General features: G+C 38.0%; 1 protein-coding gene across 8 annotated transcripts; it reads right to left on the bottom strand.

Moving 5' to 3' along the window:
• Nucleotides 1-2,576: 2,576 nt before the first annotated feature.
• Nucleotides 2,577-24,058, bottom strand: dnajc6 (DnaJ (Hsp40) homolog, subfamily C, member 6; the record flags this gene model as incomplete). 8 transcript variants are annotated; one of them, XM_079460992.1, is made up of 20 exons in its annotated part: nt 2,577-5,267; nt 5,601-5,777; nt 6,003-6,151; nt 6,594-6,926; nt 7,000-7,137; nt 7,304-7,399; nt 8,067-8,216; nt 8,989-9,372; nt 10,160-10,186; nt 10,587-10,780; nt 12,279-12,358; nt 12,467-12,575; nt 12,667-12,861; nt 13,025-13,158; nt 14,276-14,398; nt 15,170-15,318; nt 15,627-15,676; nt 17,731-17,881; nt 20,898-21,018; nt 23,994-24,031. In XM_079460992.1, 20 exons carry the CDS (start codon nt 24,012-24,014, stop codon nt 5,166-5,168), a joined length of 2,883 nt encoding a protein of 960 aa, XP_079317118.1. In that variant the 3' UTR covers nt 2,577-5,165. The 8 variants fall into 8 exon arrangements, 6 of the variants coding, with proteins under 6 accessions (XP_079317118.1, XP_079317119.1, XP_079317121.1 ...); XM_079460993.1 differs by lacking the exon at nt 10,160-10,186 and having other exon boundaries at nt 23,994-24,058; XM_079460995.1 differs by lacking the exon at nt 10,160-10,186 and having other exon boundaries at nt 8,142-8,216.
• Between the last annotated feature and the right edge of the window lie 762 nt (nt 24,059-24,820).

Here is a 24,820-nt window from a genome sequence, read left to right as displayed (position 1 = left end):
GGGAACTATAAAGATTAACAAGGTGGAGACATCATTTCTTCCTGAGCTGCAAAGCTTGAATGGGGCAGAATTACACCCCATAGCAGTCACTTACATGGGTGTGAGTCAGCATTCCCTTATTTTAAGGATGAGGGCTCACACAAGAGCGTCTTTGTTATGGGCCTTTAGTGAAAGAATGACTCAACTTCTCAACTTAATGGTACGGTACATGCGTCCTTATGATCATGGTCTACAATCTGAGAAAGAAAGTTGTGTTTTTGTCTTCAGACTAAAAAAGCAAAATGGCGAAATTTGTTTTTGGCTAAATTAAATATTCACTTGTTTTGTTGACACATGGTAAACGATTACAGCAGCACCTGAAGTGTTTTTCATCCGTCTTTTCACCTGATCCTCCTAAATACTAACTTTTGTGCACGTTAATGTATGTGTCACACCAACTTATTGTTTTTCTAAATTGCTGTGAAAGATACAATTAATTGCAGCATCGCTGTCATCTAGTGGACATGCACCCAAACAACATGTGTTGGTGGTGCAGCCTAATCTTTCTACCCCAATAAAGTGTTTCACTAGTTTAAACAGGTTGAGATTTATTTGTGTTCACAAAGGACTGGAAAAGCAAATTAATATCGTCCCTGTTTGTTGATAAACGGTGGATTTGAGAGTGAACACGTTTTGGTTCGAGCTTTGGTTCAGCATAAATGACACATCAAGTCTCATAATTATGATATCCTTTAAAAACAGTAGGCAAGATGTACTAGTGTAGCTTACTGCCACTGAAATTAATTCTTTTTTACGTTATGCCATAAAGCCACTCCAAGCAGGATTGCCATTTATAAATGTAAGTAATAGACCTATTGTAGGTATAGGGAATGTATGGTTACATTCTTCTTTTTAAACAACACATAAGTAGCTTTTCTTGCGCTTACGTGAGCTGATAATGTGAAATGTAACATAACCCAAAAGAAACCAGCGCTCTCCTGCACTGAATTGAAAAGTATGTGTTTGCATAAAGAAATGTACTACAGTTTATGTAACATGTATTTTTAAAAGATCTGTTGGGGTTTACTTAATGCATTGGTTCATTTTTCTCATTCATTGAGCATAGACTCTTTTCTTTAAAGAGACCCGAGCCAATAGCGTTTGAGTGCGAGTGGTGTTGGAGTGTTTCATTGGTTGAATGCACTGAATGAATATGCCCTTAACCGTACGAGTCAAGTGAGTAAAAAATCAAGACAATGACCTGGTTACATTTATAATAATTTTAATGTAAATTAAAAGGTAAAGTTAATTGCGAAAAAAGATAAATATTTGTATGGAATATTTACTTAAATTCATGGTTACACTTTATTACACCGTGTTACAATGTAATTACACATTTAAGAACTGATTAATAAAACTAAAATACATGTACTTATCATAATTGAAGGAAGGATGAATGGACAAATGTACAGAGGCATTCTTGATAAAAATCTGCTGCCATCTACCAGAATGATGAAGATGAAATGAGGGTGGACATTTCAGCAAGACAACCCCAAACACACAGCCAAGGAAACTCTCAATTGGTTTCAGAGAAATGGAATAAAGCTGCTAGAATGTCCCAGCCAATCACCTGACTTGAATCCTATAGAAACTCTATTAAAAGAACTAAAGGTCAGAGTCAGAGAAAAGGCCAACGGAACCTTCAAGATTTGAAGACTGTTTGTGTGGAAGAATCACGGCAGAGCAATGCATGCGACTAATTTCTCCATACAGGAGGCACCTGGAAGCTGTCATTACCAACAAAGTGTCATGATCGCGGTGGGTGTGACAAGGACAGAGGACCCAGGTGCAGACAGCGGATCAGGGGTTAACAAGAATTTAATAAAAATACAAAACAAAACCCACGAGGGAGTAACATAAAGGGAAAATAATAACATGACAAGACAGGACTAAGACTAACTACACTTAAACAAGACTAAAATTAACTTTAAACATAAAACTAGACTAGATTAGACTAACAAAACACAGGAACTCACCACACAACCCCAATGAACCAGCACAAGACAGAAGACACAAGGGCATTAAGCAAGGGAACAGGTGTAGGGCATAACTCAGAGACGAGAGGATGGGAACAGAGACGAGAACGGAGACACGGTTATAAACTCGTCTGTATTCTCCGCGTTGTTATGACTCTAAAAGCAGCTCCAGCAGAGATGTCTCTTTAGCGTCTCTCATTATGACGTCACTGATTTATATCTACTGTATAACGCTTCTTTACCACACGCAATATGCCGTTTTTTCTGTCATCTGGATAAAATATCATGTTAAAATAAAAAAATTATTCAATCATCTACGTAGAACATTAGCCTTAGTTTCATGGGACGCACCGGTTGTAATATAATATAACCATTTATTTTATATAAAATGTATGTTCATATTAATGCATATTACATTTATTGAATTAAAACTACTTAACATTTATTGATTCTTTGCCGAGATCTACCGTAAGCTTATGTTTGTTTGTGTTGCCACCGCTTGAAACCGTCTATAGGCCACAGGATATAGTGTTTGTTTAATAAAGAATACGCTGAAAATATGCAAGGAACCAGTTCTTTATTTACCCTTGTATAGCAAAGAAGTCGTGACAGTGACACTTAAAGCATGTTTGTGAAGGAGGCGATCCAAAAGTTGAAGCAGTTAATTTGGGGTGGGATCCAATAGTTTCGTGGTTTAGCGACAGGATCTTTTAAATACTTTTCATTGGTTAACTAGTTGCAGACGTAAAGCCTAAAAAAGTTGTTTAATGTCAGACTAAATCATAGTAGGCTATAATAAAATGAAATAACTGCAAATATTTATCGTATGCAATTAACAAAGTCCAATTGTTACCTACATTTATGTTGGACTCAACTCAAAGACATTAGCATCAGCCTTAAACTTTGCTTTAATCTTTTTTTATAATTCATTATTAATGTACACACATTTAAAACGATATTAATCTTACAACATGTAATCGTGATTTAAATACATCCGTGGCACAATTAAGCTGCATTAAACAGTCTTTGTATTAAACATGCTGCTGCATTTTAAAGATTTTAGAAGTTTTTGTTGATGTTGTGGTTGTTGTTCAATAGATGACCCTTGTCATATCTTATTATCAACTTGAACACTTCTTGCTTTAACTTTCAACTGTTCCTTTTTCCTTGAGCACTTTTTGTTTTCCATTTATTTGTGCAACGCACATCATCATATGTACAGATCACTATGGAGAAGAAAAAATAAAAGACACAAAAACAAATTTATCTCACAATAATACTGATACGGCAGACAAACACAGAGATGTGTCCGAATCGTATCACTTCCTTACAGAGAACATCATAATTGAGAACACCACACATTCACTACTGTATACAGAGGTTAGCTTTTGAACATTGTTATCCTACGTTTGAAGATAAACAGCTCAGTTCACAAGGGTTGGGGCTCCATTGTGGATACACGGCATCATCAGTTCAAGATAGTTGTCTTTATTTATTATGTGTATTGAAGTCTTCAGCACTGGTCTGTATGAAGAATATTGACAGCAAACATATCACTGTGTGATCCAAAGCACAAAAAGAGGAAGCATGAATGAGATGTACAGCAGGTACTGCAAGTTTCGGCACAAGTGTGTGTATTTACCTTATGCCATTCAAGTGCAAATATACAGAGAAGAAAAAGGGCAGATTAGTGGCTGAACACTCTAGAAACGTCGGCTGGACTATGTGCCGCTTACAGTCGGACATTACGTGGATACCAAGAAACAGAGCTGGATTTTGAAGATCGATCCACTGCTGCTGCCTAATGTTAATGTGAGTTCATATGTAAAACCAGTTGTTAAAATCTGAACCTTATGGTCCACATGATATGTTCAATCGTTTTAGAAGACACCTATGGATCAATTATGAAATGATGTTATTTTGTAACCATTTTTAATAACATTCTTAATCAGAAGTCTCATCAAATACGCAGAATCCGGAATAAATAAACATAGTCTAAAGGCAATGTGCAAATTCAATTCAGTAAACATAGTCTGTGGAATGCAGACAAAAGTACTTGAGAAATGCAATAGTTTCTGTATTTAAATAAGTTAAAAACATATTGTTGTGTGAATGTGATTAATTCACGAGGGCACTGTTAACCACTTAGAAAACATATTACATCAGGTTAACATAAATTGTGTATGTTGAGACGACATTAAGAGTTCATCTTGTATACAGTAGATCACAATGGAAGCCTAGTCGAGTTACTCCAAGATACATTTTCATACTATCTACTTTACCTTGTTACTACATAAATACAAATTTTCCTTAACCGTTCGTGTTTGAAAACTGTAGTGCAACATATACAGATCAGTTACCTACGGAGTACATCTGCCTTTCACTGACCAAATTCAATGTTTTTAAAATGTAGTCCGATAACCCGCAAGCACAGATTCAGAAGGAACAGAACATTATTAGCTGCATGACGCACACTTCTTAGTCTTTTCATTGTGCTTTTAAATGTATGTACTCCAATCCAATGTAACTGGTAAAATCCTAGCTTCCTAAAGAATAACGTTACATAATACAAGATGTTGATACAACGCTTTTGTAAAAGTGTTCTTTCGTTTGTGCATATTTGCCTAAACCTCTAACCTCTGGAGTGGAAAAACCTGAGACCCACTTACATATTTCACAGGTGTTTTGAAAAATTGATCCTAGAGAATCTGGATATGTTTTTCCATTAGTTAAAGTGCTTCGCCTCTCATCCAAGATTCCTCTGCATTTGTACTTCTTTCTATCAGTTTTTATCCATTTCTATCAGATATTCAACAATGCCAGAGATGACTACAGATATATATTTAACAGCTGTCCAAAGACACAATCTTGACTTTATGCAGCGATCAAATGCTATGGAATAAAGTCGAATGCTACTATTTAAATAGCGGTCTTTTCAAAAAATTGGTAAGGTTGGCTTATTCTTTAGGTTGCATGATCTGACCTGATGAATAGATAGAGAGACACACACAACTATACTGGAGGTGGGAGAGAAGATGTGATTCATGGGGTGTGGTGGGTTGCGATGTCTAAAGTGGGCAGGAGCTGTTGACTGGTTGGGATCATATTTAGATTTGGGGTCTTCCTTGATGACCTTCTGGATTTAAAGTCTCAGTATAGTGCCTTCAGTCCTTGGCTTTCAAATTCTGACCAGGCATCGTTAAGTTCCATAAAAATCATCTTGGCATATTGTTCATAGGGCTTGCCAGTTGCCTGAAAAAGAAAAAAATATTAATTAAATAGCCTCATTGAATAGTCATACTTCTATATAAGATAAATTGCTAAATCTGCATTAAAGTAAGGAATGTTTACAAAATAAACTGTGCTGACATATACCACTAAAATGACTAAACAGAAGTCTGAACCGCTAATGTTGGGTCGTAGAAAGTTGTGTGTATTGCAATTGTGAAATACTGAATCATTTTCCAGTTTAGTTTCCATAAATAAATATGTTCTCGATTCTCAAGGCACACGCATACTATTAAAATACTGTGAATTTTTTAATGGAATGTTATTTGCTCTGGATAAAACGGATATGTCGCTCACCTTGTCAGGGTGTACAACCAGCACAGCTTTGCGGTAAACCTTCTTCACCTGCTCTGGTGTGACAAGGTCAGCCATGCCTACAGGTTTCCAGCGTGTCTCCCCCTCCCACAGCACTGTGTGCATGGTGGACAGCAATGCTCTGATGTTTCTCTCCTTCCCTTCAATCCAGTCAAGGATCTATCACACACACAAGGGACATGGTGACAAGTGAGTCTAGACGACACTGTAAAAACCAAATGACCAAATGTCACCACAAAGATAATAATACCAGTAGATTCTGATCGTGTGGGGACGTTGTTTAGGTCCCCATGAGGGACAACAGCTTATAAATACAGAATTATATGTATTGCCAATTAACAAAATCCAGAAAGTTGTGATGTTTGTTAATCTTTGATTTTTCACCTTAAGTTTCTCTGGGTCCATCTCTTTTGCCATCTCTTCTTTTCTCATCTCTGCTATGGTTTTTGGCCCTTTTTTTTCCTTGCCCCCAGCAAAGCCCTGACCAGAGAGCAGGTCATCGAAATTAGCATCCGAAACCTTTGGCCTGGTTCCTGGAAAGAAACAGGAATTTCAGAAATTTTCCATCATTTATGACAAGACCTGATTAATTTCCCAGCTGTCCATGTTTTCATAGTTATACAGTAGGGGGTGCTGTTATTCATCTTTTGAAAGAATATATAGCATTTACAGCTTAGCAATTCTTTGACAAAAACACAATTTACTTTTTTGCTCATAATGTTGTGTTTTAAAGTAAACTTCCCAAATTCAGGGAGAGATACAAAGAATATGTGAACAATAATATTGTTCTTAAAGCAGAGGCTTTGTTCTCTCATATTGTATGGGCTATGATCAAACATGCTTGCTCTGGCTGGCAATTTCATAAATAACTAAGCCAAGAACCTCTTTTGTAGATATACATACATGGCTATAAAGTGTTGCATACGGATGAAATGTATATCTTGACATGTAAATGCAATGTTGTCAGTTTCTGACCCATGTTAGGCTGTGCTTTCACTCCAGTGCTCCCGGGTGATGCTCCACCCCTATTGGAGAAGCTGACGTTGTAGTTTGGTCTGTTCTGTGGCGAGGTGTGAGGCACGGATGGTCCAGGTGCCTTAGGTGGGGTCTGGTGGTGTGCTCCCTGGTTCGTCGGTTGCCACTGACCCGTACCACCAGGTTGCCATGAAGGAAAGCCAGTACCGGGATGCCAGCCTCCAGAGGCAGTGTGCTGCGGAGAGGGAGCCGGACGCTGGGGGGAGCCCATGGGTGGAAATGCTCCTCCTGTACCAGTGGGCGTGGTGGGTTTGCTGGAGAATCCTGATCCACCTGTGCGTGAAAACATGCTGGCGTTGAATCCAGAGTGTACTTACACAAAGACTTATACACACTTTTCCTTTACCTCCCAGACTGCTTCCTAAGTTACCCAGATCCGCAAAAGGGTCCAGGTTGTTGGGTTTGGCCTGGTGGGTGGGTGTGCTGTGCACTGAGCTTGTCGGACTGGTGCTAGCGGACTTGCTGCCCATCCCAAACCCTTCACCTGATGAGATGAATCATTTCGAAAAACATCAACAGTGTTGAATTATGAGCTCACGATCCCAGTCCAGATGGCAGAGAAGGGAGTCATTTATTTTGTATTTATTGCAATTGCAAAGGACTCCACCAGATGGCTCGATAAGTTATCATGTTTTTAAAACAGCACTTGCCTGCAGGTGCTTGTTTGTTCCATTCCCATGCTCCTGTAGAGCTCTGCTGCTGGATGTTAACACTGGGGGTAGTGGGGGGCACAGGTGAACTCCGACCTGTTAAGGAAACATTTTGCTACCTCACTGTATCATTTACAAGTTTTAACACCAAACAGACTGATACAGCTTTCAAAAGTTTAGGTTCACCTGACTGAATTGTTTCTTATGATCTTTTGAATATGTTTTTAAAAATCTTGTCATTAAAAGGCAAATGATTATGTCTGAAATTATATTTGTTTCTTATTCATGCACACCATCACAAACACTAAGCATAATGCACTATATTCAAGATGACCTACAGTTTTTAGGGTCCTTGCTGTACATGACCTAGATTATTCTTACTGAAATGTGATTCAGTAAAAACAGTGTATCAATGTATTCTATTTCGATATTCATCTGCCTCACGTATTCCCAGATACATAATACCAGTTAGACTTCTCCTTCCCAGAGCGCATGCTGCTTCCAACCACACACGCTGTTCTCAAAACAAACGATCAAGCTCAAATAACAGTAACAAAAGCCTATACCAACTGTACTCTCCAAAAACATCAACCATTAGCACGTACCTAACACAGTTTTTCAAGAGGACTATTTAACAGATGAACATATGCAAGGTTATCTTGCTGTTTGTTTCTGGAGGATTTCACACAAAAGATGTTGCTGGTTGTTATGGTGACATTGCCCACACACTGGCAGCACTGAGTGGCAGAGGCGCATGCCTTACCCATGGCCATGTTCTGCATTGTAGGAGATGGAGATCGTGCAGCATGCAGGAAGGGGTCTGGCTGCCCCACATTACCTGGTCCGAGGAATGCCCCCATGAAGTCCTGCGGCTTAGGGGCTGGAGCAGTGCCGGACCCAAACAGGTCAAAAGCTGAAGAATGAAATGAAAGATTCATTTGAATTAGTTAAGATGCACATTAAAAAGCATTTTATATTCAATATATTTCAATATATGTATATATTTTTATAAAAACAATGAATTATATTAATTTTATTCTTTAATTATTAGTATTTAATTCACAGACTATTGACACATTTCTAAAGTAAAATACTTGAACTGTGCCGTATAAAAATCATGTTTTTTGCTGTTAACTACTAAACCATTCGAAATAAAATAAAATATTGACCTAAATATTATTGGGAAATCATAAACGTAACATAATAAACTCAAATAAGTTTAAGTTGTGCAACTAAAATTAATAACTGAAAATAAAAATGAAGAAAAAAAACAGACTTAATAAAATAAACAATTTCAAAGTTAATAAAAAAACTTCAATAAAAAAAGCTATAATACTACCATATACTATATATATATATATATATATATATATATATATATATATATATATATATATATATATACACACACACTACTTTTTGCCATATTTTGTAGTATTAAGAAATATTTAATATGGAAATACAGGACATGTGTACAACATGAATATATGGAAAGGTACACTGATATATCCATAAAATATATACTTAAATGTTTAAGATATTTTATATCTCTGCAATCTGAACACATAAATGTATATATTATATGTGTTAAGCGGCAAGCATGTACAGTATGTCCATATTTTACATTTCTGCAAGACATCTGTCTGTGCTACAATTAATCACGTTGTTACTCAATGGGAGCTTACTGTCTCCAGATCGAGGTGACGGGCTGGGTGAAGAAGAGGGTGCGGATCTCCGAGGAGTCGACTGAGCAGAGGTTGAGCCGCTGGCCGGCTGTGGTGTGGGCGGAGCTCCAAACAGATCTCCCAGCAGGTCCGTGGTGGTGCCTGTAGTGGGAGGTTGTGGGGAAGATGGAGGCTGAGCTGCATCCAGCCCAAGCAGATCTACTTCTTCAGCGGGTGGAGGAGCGGCCGCTGCAGGCTGGAGCTCTGGTTTCTTGGCCGCTTTTGTTTTGTCATTGCTTGTGTTGCTCTGCTGGCTGGATATGGAGAGCATCTCATCATCCGAGGGTTCGCTTTCCTCATTCGGCCCCACTCTGCCTCCGCAACCTCCGTGGCCCGGGGCTGGAGCTAAGATAGGAGAAATGTGGAAATGGGATGTGAGGACGCTAAAAGGGACAGTTCACCCTCATCTTCAAATTGTTCCAAATTTGTAGACATTTCTGGTTATGCTGAACACGATTAAAGGAAGAAATTTGGAAGAATGTCAGTAACCAAAAATATCTCATCCCCTATTGACTCCCTTAGTATTTATTTTCCCAACTATGGCAGTAAATGGGGGATGAGATCGACTTGTTTAATGACATTCTTCCAAATATCTGCCTTTGTGTTCAGCAGAATTTTTATTATTATTTATTTATCCCTATAGAGTCAAATGTATTATTTCACGTGTAACTAAAGTTGAACTCTATTTGCAGTTGTGTAGAAAAGAATAGAGCTCTAGAATTAAAAGCCTTTCCATTGTGTTTTCCAACATAGAAAGTTGAATATAGTTGAATAAATATAACTGTGAGGCAAGGCAAGTTTATTATTATTTATACTGTGTATCCAAAGGTAATTCAACATGCTTTACACAGAAATAATTCAAAACATTTTAAGACCATAGATACTTAAGAATTACAAAATATTAATAATGATTTAAACTGTGTATGAGATGGAATAAAACTTAAAAAAGATACAAATAAAAGTAAACAAACCTACGAGTACAAACCTATGAAATAATAGCCCTAAGCCCTTTTAAAAGAATATTTCACCCAAATATCTGCGCATTTGGTCATGTAAAGTCTTCAAGCCACCGCAAATCTATTAATCGACTATTCAGTGTGCTCTCTCACAGGCCTCCTACACTACGTCTTACCTTCCAAGTCCAAGCCTTCCTTTTCATCTTTTCGTCCGAGAATGAAAAGTACATTAAACAGATGGTGTTTAGTTTAATGGGGCACAGAATCTCTTTAAAAAGCCAGGGGGTGACTAATGACTGTTGGCTTACGGTTTAAAGGCATATTCAGACACAAACTACTGAGCTTTTACCTCAACAGCCTAAACTCAGCCTACTGCTAGTAAAAATATTCTGATATCTATTTATTTGGTCAAATAAAAGGGGGATGTTTTAACCCCCAAATATAAAGTATTGCTATTCATTATGTTGCTTACCTTGTTTATATTATAACAAAAGTAATATACACTGTCCAACCAACCTTCACATTTGTTCTATTTTCCAAAAAAGCGAATCAAAACCCTCCATTCAACTGTATCAGTAATATATAGGGATTTGTGCATGTTACCTGCAATGGCCAGTGCGTCCTGATGTTCTTGATGACCGGAGAAAAGCACATTAGGGCTCAGATCTTTGGTGGGGAACTGCTCCCATGGAGGTGTGAGATCTTTCTGTTTCTCTGTGCTTTCCACCTCGATGTCTAACACTACATGAAACAGCTGTGGATATTTCTCAGGAGAATCACAGGCATCCAGCTCTGTTCTGAACACACAAACAGATTTCGGTGAAATGTAGTTAACAAAAAACAACATGGAGACATCAGATATGGTAGAACTAATATTAAATGAACAAACTAAGAACTTTTTTCTAAGGTATAATAATGACACCTGTAATAGGATGGATATCAAAATATAAAATAAATTGCCTGATAAATGATCATATCTTATATATATTTATCCCCATTTATTTGGCCATTTATTTTATATTTTGATATCCACAGTGTGTTTGTATTGTATTTATTGTAGGCTCTGTGGCTTTAGGGGAATGCCCTCTTAATAGAAGTCTAATAATTAATATTTATAAAAAATAAGCTACTGACAACAAACAGCAAATGTATTGCAAGAATAAAAATGCTCTCGTCATAAACAGAAAAAAATTGACTTTCTAAATTAGCCTTTCCATGCCAAGGCCACTACTTTTATCTTTAAATAATTTCCCGATTAGAACGTTGTTCACTATAAAATGTGGCCCTGCTTGTGAAAACCCAGCAAGTCTTTTAACTGTTTTCTACATAAAATCATCCTTCAGAATATTCTGTGAAAATATAACAACAATATCTTCAAGATTTACTGAATAATGCCATTTCAAAGATTGAAATCTTAGTGAAATGAATGCTTGCAGCCTGGGTTTTAACAGGGTCACAAATGTTTAAATGCTTATCAATAATGCTAATAAGTAATGTAGATGAAACGTTACGGTTCATAAAATATCACAAATCTGGTCGAAAGGTTGGATACCTATAGCAAACAGTGAACAGACTGACCGATGCAAATACTTAAATATTGCTGCATTTATTTTAATGTTGTGTGTCCATGTACCTGATCTGTGTGTCTGCACTAATGTTGTTAAAATAAGCATGTGTCTGCTTCTCATGTTGCGCATCTTTGGCAGGAGATAAAGTTATAGCGGTACATTACATAAATGTTCCTGAGATGTGATTCTCCAATTTGTGTAGACGCACGGCTCAATTTAAACAACCAAATAGTCAAATGTTTTAAATGGTTTATAAGGCTATGTCTCGCGGTCCGGATGGAATGAAGCCAAGGTCCGGATCCGGCCCGCGGTCCGCCAATTGAGGATGAGTAATCATGACACAATTTTCATTTTTGGGTGGAGTATCCCTTTAAAGTGTTACAGTGTCCTATCCAGGCGTGACTGTTTTGTCTTTACCGCAGTAGTTGTGACCAAAATAAGCAATAAATAACATGGCATTTATTCAGTCGCTGTTTTTAATTCTGCTGAGGCATGCTGGGTATCCCCACTGTGAAATGCCACTAGAACCAATTTCAGCTCTGCATTGCTGTTTCATTAATCAGATACAATATTCTCAGCTTGACTGTGTAACATCATGCACCGGGTTTGCATTTAGTGCATTTATCAAATCTCATCAAACCTTTTCTTAAATAACACTTCAAGTCAACTACCCAAATCAAAGTCAATTGCTTCAGATGTAACGTGGTGAATGAGAAGAAAAACTTACTTCACAAACTTTAAGACCGTAGTGCCGGGAGCAATGAAACCAGTATGGAACTGAATCTGGAATATCTGGGTGTTTGTTACCTGCAGACACACGTTGAACAGACATGTGAAGTCAATTTGTGCTTACTAAAGGCACACAAATGTAATATTCAGTGAAATGTACAAAGAAGTTATTAATAAGTCTCCTACCTTGGCCTGTAGTGCATGAGAGCGCATGTGAAAGACAGAAATCACCACGTCTCCTTGGGCACTCACTCCTACAGGAAAGACGACTTTGCCCTCCTGAACTCTGTGTTCTCTGAGATCATACAACAGATATGAAGAGAACTTATCATTCCTTTCTGTTAAACCTAATGTTTTTTTAAGAAATCAAGTCATGTGTGATCTACCTCATTCTCTCGTACTCCTGAGCTGTAGAAAATATCTTGGTCTCGCCGATAAGTACGTCACAAAATGGCCGACAGCCACTGCGCTGTTTGTTGAAGCACGGAACAGGACTCATGGTGACAACTTTAATGACTAGTGGTTTCGAGTGGGGTACCGTAGGCTTCTCTGAGACTAAACTGCATACGTAACCTATGTACCTGAATAAACACACAGAAAATTAGACTCCAAAAATGTATGATGTATGCAAGACTTCAGCTGGATGAACCCATGATTATTGCTCAACAATAATCTTGTTTGTATTTCATATCATTTTTTATATCAATGGTACAGGTTTTCGAGCTTCAAGCTGATTGGCCGTACCTCCTGTGGGAGGGCCACAGGCCAGAACCAGGCCTCTTGGCAATGAGAAGCTGCATGGCTGGCACCGGGTTGGCAAAAAGGTGGCAGAAACAGAACATGGCACAGACCAGCACGCCTGAAGGAACTCTACCATCCTAAAGAAAGGAAGAGCAAGCGAATTTGAGGATGGGTTCGAATAAAACTATTGAAACTTGTCGTCTAACCTGCTTAGAGAGGACCGGAAGAAATTTAAGAACAAATTCATTCAAACAATTTGACGGCCAAAAACTGAAATAAGAATCAAATAAAATATTAAATCAAAGATTTAAATTACATTAAAGTATTATTATTAATAAAACGAAATAAAAAAATACTTCACCACCTTGTGAAACACAGTATTGATCGACATATTGATCATGGCAGCACCATCAATGGCTGTTTTTAATTTATGGAAAAGTCTGTTTAAATTGAGCTAATATCCAGACACACCTTTTATGCACGTCTAGGTGCCTGGTTTACAAAGTTTGTCAGATTAAGGCAGTCTGTTGCTTGCTCCGCATTCATGACTGTGCTCCAACACAGAGAACTGTGCAGAACGGTTTAATATAAACGATGTGAATATGTTTATGAGGTAACCTAGTTTGCATAATTCCAGCCACTGAAACAACACAGACAGCATGTGCAAATACAGGTGGTTATACTGGTGGCATACTGGTTTAGTTTTACTTGACACTGATGAATTAAGTTTTTTGTTATTGCCTGCCTACTTGTTATGTGGGAGCCATACTCCTCTTGAGTTTCTTAAAAGCAACATTAAGAAACGTATGCTTTTGCATGTTAAGCATCAAGAAAAACAGGCCATTTAGTGCAATGGAAAAGGAGAAATAAGTCTGATGTGAAGCACCACTGCTTCTGCGGAAAAACGTTTCTTCTCGGAAAAAATAATGAAAAAGTACATATATATATACTTATAGCGTGCTGTCAAATTTTTTTTTTTTAAAACCACAAACCTTCATCTCCATAACGAAAAACCCAAATGTCCAGACAGCGAATAATGTTTTTTAATGTATGGCAGAGATTCTGTGAGCCTGGAGACTGTAGTGTACGCTGTGAGTTCATAAAAGTGCTATATGAATAAACAGTGCTCATTATCAGCTATTTAAGCTGTAGACTTTTAATTACTTACTTCATAACTTAACAAGCGGATACATTGAATGCTCTTTTCTATACTTCACAATATTCATATAGCGTGAACATTGAATGTCTTCTTACCGAGCAGGTGAGAACACACACATTCTTGGGGTTTTGCTTGAGCCAATTGTACATGTTCTTACACACGGCAAAAAGGTTATGAAGACTCGGGGCCTGTCGGGAAGGCCAATTGCATTCGGACACCTACAGATGAAGAATGACACAAAGGAGAAGGAGTGAGACAGCGTAAAGACAAATAAGAAGGATAAAAAGAACAGAAAGGGGGTTCCAAAAAGGTCCATTAGCTAAACAACTACTGTCTTGAGGAATTTAATAATAATAATTTAATGAAATGACCGGTAGGAATAATAATGTCTGATCATTTTATCTTTCAGTTCAATCACTATTGGCTCAAGGGGCATTCATTTTTGGGCATGAATGAAAGAGACAGATAACTAGGAAAAAAAACGTATAAATTATAAAACAACGGCATTACCGCAAGATCAGAATCAATAGAACATTCATATAATCTGTGTAAAGTAAAACATTTGTGATTAATATATAAAAATGTACATATTTGTTAGAATTGATCAATGCTGCAGCACTTTTTAACAAAATAATGTCAAAATGAACACCGATATCCTTCATAACTGCAGTAGCAAATAGGCAATGAAATGATAGTTGAGTAATGCAGTTAATCTTTATGAAAGTTATTTAATTACATGATAAAAGCACTGTTTAATATTTAACAAATGAAATCCAGATAAGTCGTCATAGTGACCACTAGCCTACAATTTCTGCTAGTAGCCTACAGTCTCCTGCCCAGATGTTTGAGAATGATTTTGGAGCTTCTTTGACTGGAAATGTTTTTTTATGAATACGCAGTCTTTCACCGTAGTTTTATCGCTACTCTACACTTTGCAAGATGACCAAAAATATAACAAGTGATCGTGAAATCCTGAGCGTAACGCTCACCCTGTTGGAGAATTTGGCGCCCCGATAGTTCCTCTGTGACAGGTTGAAAACAGTGTAGTGGTCGGCATGCCGCGAGTCCAGGAAAGAGCGGATATCCTCTGTGTGGTTCCTGTAGCCCATCTCCACTACTTCAGCAGGATATGACATCACTGGCAAAGTGAGGAAAGTGGAAATAGGCAATTCAGAGATGGCCCTGATAGCAATTTCAGATTTGTTTGTGACCAAAACATATATTTCACATACAAACGCTTTGGTCAAAATTGCCGATTTAAATACTTTTAAGTATTGCATTTAAACTGCATGGGCCAATAATAAAACTATATGCCCACACACAGAGTAAGAGAATAAGAATTATGTAAACTTTTCTGGATATATTGAGTACTGAGCACTATATTCCACTAAAGAATGAGTGTTAATAATATGTATGTGATATCTGTAATACAGAATGTTTGTTTACCAATGATACGTGATGTGATGTAAGCAATGTCCAGCTCTCCTTTCGTGTATCTAAATTACACACATAAACATTGACAGTCAATACTGACAGCATAATACATGTTCGTATCCATACAAGTATTCACATATTTTATTATATTATTCGGATAATGATGAAAATAAAGCAACAAGAATAAACCTATTTAAATGTAAAGGGATGGTTCACCTCAACATGAAAATTCTGTCATCATTTACTCACCACTCTTGTCATTTCAAACCTGTATGACTTTCTTTCGTCTTTTAAAATGTTGGCAAACAAACAACTGTGGTTCCCATTGACTTGCAATTGCCTTGTGTCCATGCAATAGAAGTGAATGGGTACTGCAGTTGTTCGGGTATCAACATATATCTTCTTTTGTGTTCTGCAGAAGTCATAAAGGTTCGAAATGACAAGAGGGGTGAGTAAATGATGACAGAAAGCTGTAACATTATGGTGGAAATGTACAATTCCCATCAAACTTCATGTCTTTGGAATACTGTACTTTGGTCATGAGTTATCTAATCCCTGGACACAGTGAGCAACATTACACAACACCCAAATCACCTGACTGATCTACTGAAGAAAACAATCCCTCTAATGAGCTCCTAGCTAGGTCTACAAGCTACTGTACTAAGCCTCTGTGTAAAAGGTGAATGAAACACTCACAAGCATTGGTCTCTGTGTGTGTGTGAGTGTTTCTGTGTGTGTGTTGCTCTTCCTCTGCTCACAGTCTGAACATAGCTGTTGCTATTTTGCTTAAAATGCGTGTCCGTGTGGATATGTGTTTGTGGAAAAAAGGAAAAACGTAAGACATTTAAGTCTACTTTTAACATATTTTTGCCAGAATAAATAGCTTGTGCTCCATAAAATCTTCTAACTTAAAAATTACATAGTGTGTTAGTATAGCCTACTGCTTGACCCAATAGTTACTCTGATGTAAAATGCTATAACACAAGTGCTTCACGCTGTGTCTGCTCATCAATGTCTTTCAGTGCTTTGCTTTCAGCTGAGAGTTAAATGCACATGAATAGTTCAGGATTTCCGGATGCTTGGCCTCTGTGTGCCACCATCAGAAAAGAGTCCTCGGGATAACCACATACAACTGTGACAAAGTAAACAAGTGGTTTCCTACTGTACACTGTAAAGCAAAATTCTCTCAATGTGCAATGCCTTGTTTTCCGTTACTATTATTCTAACCCCATTGGTAAATCTTGTCCCATAATGCTGGGTCACGCCAAAGGATTTTAAACGGTGAGGAGCCGTTTAAAACAAACATGAGGAGCAAAAATCCGACATTAAATCATTTTGCTCCTATAATGTGTGGTGCGCCGTGATGTGACGAAGACCGTGTCCTTACTGTGAACACAGGAAATCTTATGGTGTTTGTTATTTGTAATGCTTTTGACATCAAATTGACAGAATAAAGAAAAGGGTTTGTTGAAGTGACGACTACGGTTGTTATACTTCTGTCCGCTGGCTTTCTGATTGGGTATTGTTTTGTTCCACGCGACAGAGTTCTTGTGCATATGTCCTCGGGGTTTCCCCCACACATCCAGATATCTGATCGTAAATATTCAACAGCGATCGGGGCGGCTTCTGATCAGGTTAATTCACTCTTGACACACACCACAGGGAAATCTGATAAGAATATCTTTAGAGCCGTTTAAAATCATCGGGACTTTACCTAGGACTGTCGGAAGGGGAGAAAACGGCCCGATTATCTTTTGGTGTGGCCCCAGCATAAGAAAGAAAAATCACAAATGAGAATAAGATAAAATAGAAAGCAAATGGACACTACGTTCAACTCGTATTTTGACAAGTTGACCATGTGAAGCTTGAGAAGCCAACACGTTTAACACTGTAAAGAACTCCGAATGAATGAAATAGCAAGTTACCTCTGCTTTAAGTCTCCGGCCTCTCTGAAATCTCACAAACGTCAAAAAAAATATCTTTAGGTATAAACTTCCAGGTCACCCTAGAAATTTGATATAAGACCTTGACTGTGTTTGCTCTAAAGATCAGCCCTACACAAATGAACATAATCCAAACGAACACAGAAAAGCCACATGAACAAATAAGGACTTACGTGGCCACTTGATTCATAACCTTGGTAGAGGTGTCTTTGATGGTGTCTTTAAGGTTATCCTTAATGTTGCTGAAGAACTTTCCAGCACCTCCTTTAACCATATCCAGAAGTCCCCCTCCATAGTTTCCATCCATATCTGGAGACGGAGGGCCTTCAATGATCAGATTTAATATCTTACAACATGCATTTTTATGAGGGTAGAAATCTTGTGACAATCTTATGAAATGGGTTGTGACTAATATCTGGTATTTTATTATTATATATTGTTATACATTATTATAGATAAGAATAAAATATACAAATAAAATAAATATATAAAATATATAAACTATTTATTTTACGTTTCCTTGAAAGGAAGTCAAGGGAGAAAAAGGAACAACGACAAGCTTTTTATGCTTCACAACCAGAATTTACTACCATTGTAGAAAAAATTACAATGGCAGTCAATAGTGCCCCAGTACGGTTTGCTTTCCTACATTCTACAAAATATCTTCTTTTGTGGTAAACAGATCAAAGCAATTTTTATGTTAGTCAATGGTGGCCAAGAACTGTTTACAAGCATTCTTCCAAGTACAAATAGAACAAAAACATTATACAGATTTGGAGTAATTTTTGGGTGTACTGTGTGAAATGCTGACACCAAAAGTGGCCTTTAAGACCACATATTCTAACAAATGAAATAATTTAGTATTGACAGCGGTCAATAAATCGAGTTAGCCTTCCCACTTCTAGTAGTTTTCTTGAGATTTCTTACCCTGTGTGAATTAGAAACTGAATATTACAGACGTCCTGTGATCAAATAATTTTGCCCCACCTCCCACTGCAAAACTAATCTGAATAGGGTTTTAGTCATTTAATGGCCCCTTATCTCTCTTAAACTCATGCAAAACCATACAAAATGTGGAACTACTTTGATTAGAAAACATTGAAGGACCCCAAAACAGAAACCGCCAGCACTTTTCTCTCCTCCACTTGTTGTTGTAGCTAGAAGAGCTGGGTGGCCTGGCATTGCTTTATTGGGTGGGCCAGAGAGTGGGCTTCCTGTTAGACTTGCCATTAATGTAGGAGCTCTATTCCGAGTGAGCAAATACAAGAGGGCCAATTGACTTCAAAGTCCAGGGCTGACAGAACACAGAGACTCTGAACTCCTACCAATGTCCCTTTATTCCCTCAAAGAATGCAAGTATTTGTATGTGTGTGCGACACAGAGACATTCCGTGTAATTTTTGTTCTTAGTAAAGTAAAACTTAATTTATCTTACTTTTTATTTTAATTTTCATTCAGATTTAAGCACCTTATTCATGGTATGTTTTGGGTTGTATCGTTTTGTACATTTTAAGTTTTGGCAGGATAGTAATCTATTTATTACTGATTCTTCTTTGAGATAAGTAAAAGAGAAAGGGGGCTGTCCCGGCCACAAAAATTCGTTTAGATCATGTGAAAAAATAAAGCTTTTACTGTCTATTTATTTTCAAGATAGTCTCACCTTCTTAAGTTAGTTTCATCCTACAGCTTTGAGTTACAGACTTCAGCCCTGTGACAACCCAGCCCCCTGTGTGTTTGTGTGTTTAATTGTGTGCTTGTGTGTCTTGTTACAAGACCCAACTGATTTTTCATTTATACATCACCTCCAGGCCAAAACAAAGCCAATGTTTGTTTCAACCAACAATTTAAAGCACCAATTTTCTCATAAAATACAGAGCAAATATTTATGAGTCTCGTGTCTATCAACAATTATTTGATTATTTCGCATTTTTAACTATTTACGTTACAAACACCATCCAGAATGTATATTAAAATCTCTCTTTCACACAAACACACATATAAACACTTTGCAAACTGAACTGAATCACACAACAGCTGGGACTAAAAGACCTGACACTAGCTCTTCCTCATACCAAAGGCCAGCTCTCATTCCAGACCACTGCAGTGAAACAGCAGCAACCCCAGTAAACAATCTCTCTAAACCATTTCTTTCAAATAGCTTGAATTGTCTAAAGGCAAGTAACAAAATGGCATTTACTCTTAAAAATGAAATAGCTAAAAGGGTCTGTAACAGCAATGCTAGAAGAACCTCAAATGCTAACCGGTACCTAAAATCTTTTTAGGAACACATTAGGCCTTTTCACACTTGAAATCGTTAACCCCTGGTTATTCTTAACCCCAGGTTATCCGTTTCACACTGCATATAATTGACCAGGTGTTAAGAGATAACCCATGGTATTCATAACCTGATGTTTCACACTGTACATCACTAAACCCTGCGTTAACATTCTGATTTGCAATGTCAACAGTCATGATTGGATAAAGACTGCAGTGTCAAACTGACTAAATTAAAATAGTGCGGCGTCACTTTAAACTACCAAATACATCATTGTTTCGCATCCGGGGAAAAAGGATGCCTCGCAAAGCCTTTTTGGTGGTTTAAAGCCTCCTAAATCAAATAAATAAAAAACTCAAAGGATTGTTTACACAGCCACAGAGTTTCTGTGACTGTGCTAAGCTTGTGAAATGAGGCAAGCGATGTTCGGTTTTTTATTGGGTGTCCGTTGCTAAGCGTCTGGTCGTATCATTCTACCCCCGCTTCGTTTCACACTGTTCACGTTTGACACCAAAAAGCAGGGTTAACCATCCAAAAGCGGTGCTAAACCTGCTTCGGAGCAGGGTTTCATAACCCCGGGTAAAATGCGGGGTTTAGAATGAAGATAACCCAGGGTTAAGCACAGTGTGAAAAGCCCTATTATTTCCTTCATTTGAACAGTTTGTGGGGCAGAGGTACACAGAGGTTACATTTTAGTTCTGTTTTATGAATGTTAAATGTTCTTTAGGGAATACGTACACCTACGTGCAAGACGATCTATATTATGCAGGGCAATGTTTTAATGCCCATGCACACCAAATCGGTGTAGTTAACATCAATTGACATGTAGTACGGATCTTTAAATGCGGAAAACAACTGCCGATGGTTTCTAATATGCGTCCACTCATACTTTGACAGATTATCATGACACAGCACATATACACACGACGTGCAAGACATGCTCCAGGCCGACACAAACATTTAATTCGCCATCTAAAATGCTTAAAATGACAATGACACAACAACAGTCGAAAAAGGGACTGGCCCGCGAGCGCCATATCACCGTCGACACCGTTCGTTTACATACCTGAGCTGTCCATGGTGCTGTAGTCGTCCTGTCGCGCCGGGCCTGTCTTACCGATGCCGAGGGTAACCGCCGTCAAAGCACCGCCGCCGCCGGTGCAGAGGTCTCCGCTGCTCTCGACCAACTGCAAAGATTCGTAGCCATCATAACTGCTCTTTTTCTTGTAGCCACCTAGCAGGCTCATTAGCACAACTGGAAATCACATAGACGTACGACAACGACGATTTCAAGAGACTAGAAGCATGCACATGTTAGGAGGGAATAATGGGGTTTCCAGCAGGCTGCCCGCTTCAGACGCCCGCTAGCTGCAGGAGAGAGGAGGGCGTTTTGTGTCACCGAGCACCGCATTTACTACGCGGCACACACACGGAGCCGAGCAGCCAATCAACGCAGCCGGTTCAGGCCTGACTCCGCAGCCAGAACATACTTCCATGCCTTTGATAAAAGGACCCCCCATAGTTCAATTGCCCGCTTTAGACATGATTTTTGTTTCCTTTATTGATAACAATAACGAACTTAATATTAGAATGAGCTTTATTATTAGATTATAAGAAATGCGTTGGATAAATGTTTATTTTAAATTAATAGCACGTTGTCAAGAACCAGGTCATATTTCATCACGAAATAAAAACCATGCAAATATTTTACCATGCCAATATAACATGTTTTTCTTTCCCGTTTTTCTTTTGTTTCTCGTTCTATTTTCATCACCATAATGCACAAAATATAATAAGAAATATTAGCGAAGCACAATATATAGATATTTTTGAAATATCGCAAATGTGCATATCCCGATGGTTTGCAGTAACTAAATTATTTTGCTGTTATGTTTAATCAAAGTTTCAAGTTGATGCAGATAACAGAGCGACTGTGCCTGATGTGTGAAAGATGATCAATAATGAAAAATAATGTGAAACATGTATAATAAATGGATGTTTAATGTTCCGTTCTTACATTTATTTAGATTTTTACATATGATGACTTAAAGCCTTATTGTATCACATATCACATTGTTTTTCTGTTTAAAATCGCAGTCCTAATTCATATTAATCATGTTAAAAACTTAAAGTATTTATTCATCACAGTTGTTTAGAAGTTGCATTGCTTTCTTTTCCCAGCATTGTGCACACAAATAATCCTCTATTGCTTTGCAGTCTATGGGTAACCCTGATATAGTGTTCAGTGCTTTGCCAGTTTCAGACAGGGTGGATGACTATTTCTAATTGAGCCACTTGATGCTTCCTTCCCAGCCCCACTGCTTGGCAGCCTATGGGACTGCATGCTTTCTCATAAGAGATCTGCATCCTGGGAAACCTTTTTAGAAGAGTGAGACTGAGAACACAGCATGTAGGAAGTGTCACAGAGTGAAAAGCTCTGGTTGCTGTCTGCCATTAAATAACAATTTAACGCTAACTCCAAATCATCGCTTTACCTTTGCCGCTATAAAGACAATCCACTTTTTGAAAAGAAAATCTGATGCCATTGACTAAACACATTATATACCACTTAAATGTAGGGCGTTCAAGAGAATAAATGTTAATATGTTTTTTATGAAAGCAGCAAACGAGGGAGCAGATAAACATATGCACTTGATATAAGAGCAAACAGCAGCACAATGCACTTGATATGAGAGCACACAGCGGCACAATTGTACCTTAGGGGAAACTACTCTTACAACTTTTGATGAAAGGCTTAGGGCTTGGTTAATGTTACACTCACACAAAGTTGTTATTTAACACATGTTGTGATCATTGTTATGGCCTGTAACTTGTAAATGTCTTATAATCTCTACGAGAGTCTTTACAGAAATGGCACTGCACAAATATTCTGGAATCAAATATAGAAGCAGATCTTGTTTATATTTTTGTAGAATTGAAAAGGCAAGCATTTGGCAGACGAGGAAGTTAAAAGCAAATCCAAATTTATTCATTTTCCTATGCTTTCTTTTGAATTTGTTGGTTGGCGATCTTTGTATTTACAAACTGTCATCTTCACAGTCACAATGCTGTACCAAGCATGCTGCACAATTCTCAAATCTCACACATCTGCGAATCAGTATAGACTACACCGAGGTTAAATTGTTATATCGGTTAATATATTGACTTTGATTTATGGCCAGTTTTGGATTACTTGTTAACTTAAATGCGGATGTTTTACTAGCGTGCTTGGAATGGGAGAAGATCACTTGTATTGACAAAGCAATTGACCTCTGTGAACAGCTCTCTTATACACTTAACCTGAAAGTGTTTCACACTTAATGATATGCAACATGTATATACTGATGTTAGTTTCTGTGTCATTCTAAATTCAGATGTATGACGCACACCATCAGTCACGTGTAACGTTCTAACACCCAAAGATGCATCCATGGAAACGGAGGCAGGGAGCTAACCCTTCCGTTCAGCTCCATGATGCAAAGGGTTTCCCTGACCCCTTTCTTAAACTGACCTTGCCCTTAACATAGATAAAAACTTAAATAATAAGTCTTTAAACCAGTCCTCTCTCTGTCATTGGGTATTGTTTTTATGCATTATTCGCCTGCAGTGCATAAAACAAACATTAATGTTGCAACCAAAACAAACTCGGAAACGACAGGTTTGCAAAAAGGGTTAATAATCATATGCAATTCGTGCTTGCCGACGCGATCCTTCAGTCGATATATCAGTTGACCAGAAAAATGAAAAACAGTACGCGCTGGGAATGGAGCCCACTGACAACATCCTCACAAAAGCATCAGAAACGCGTCCTCTCAGCTGATGCTGTGTCGTGACTCATACAGCTTATTTCTTTTCTTATGTCAGGCCGGTCGTCGTGTTAAAATGCACAAAAGCGATGCGATGCTGCAGTGCTGCTGTCACGACGAACAGCACATCAAATATACCACTTATGTCACTGCAGAAAACGTAATGCTTGTTTAGCGATGCAGATAAAGATGAAACCCAGCCTCCCGATTCAAATGACATCACGACGTTTTATGTAGGCGAATACAACCATTTCACTACGAAAGATTGACACCGTCCCGTTCAATTCCGTCGCGTATGACGACCGCTGTTATACATAAATACATTTAAATTATTTAAAAACAGGTATTCCCCCTACCTTTCGATGCACTCTCTCCATTCTCCGATGCCCCAGCTGATCTCAGAAATGCTGACCTTTCATTTGTCATTCGCTGCCTGTCAAAGGTCAGATTGGCGCTCGTCCCAGCGAATCGCGATCCGTCACGAATAAGCGGCAGGGAGGAAAGTGAAGCAGGGATGAGCTGTACATGCCTACATCACCGTCGAATCAGTGCTTTGATCACAAGCCAAACCCACATCTACCGTTCATTTAATTGACCTAGATTAGTAAACTAGAAAAATAGATTGATGTGTTTTCTAGTCTCGTTCTTATTTTTTTTATTTATTTTTGTTTATTGTGATATTTACAAAATATCAATCAACCGTATACTTAAAATCACGGACTGGATAACTCAAATCTATCGCTGAATATTTTATTGTAGCCTTTTCCTGTGTCATTAGAGAATCGTTTAGGTCTTCTCAATGGGTCGTGATTTAAGCTGTGCGTGTGTGTGTGTGTGTGTGGTGACACTACAGCAAATAATCCGTTTGATTAAACTCTGGATTTCCGTATTTAAGTAAACTATGGTCTGCTACTATGGCTAAGGCTAGTCTTTTGAATATTAATTAGGACGTGGTGACGTTACGGCAGCGTCTTGTCCTGTATTCTCATTAATATTCATTAGCCAAGCCTTCATTGTAGGACTCGTATCGCGAGATAGCCTTCACAGTGTAATCTTCATTGTTGGTCAAAACGGTTTCCACGTGTGGTTCAGGATAATTTAATAAATATAAAGGAAAAAGCCTTTAAACATATTTAATTTCTTAGGCATACAACAATGACAACTTCATAATAATGGTTTCTTT

The sequence above is a fragment of the Barbatula barbatula genome (genome assembly GCF_947034865.1).
Source record: "Barbatula barbatula genome assembly, chromosome: 7".
In the NCBI taxonomy this organism is placed as follows: Eukaryota; Metazoa; Chordata; class Actinopteri; order Cypriniformes; family Nemacheilidae; genus Barbatula; species Barbatula barbatula.
Note: the sequence above shows the minus strand (reverse complement) of the source record. Positions and strands in the feature narration are given on the sequence as shown.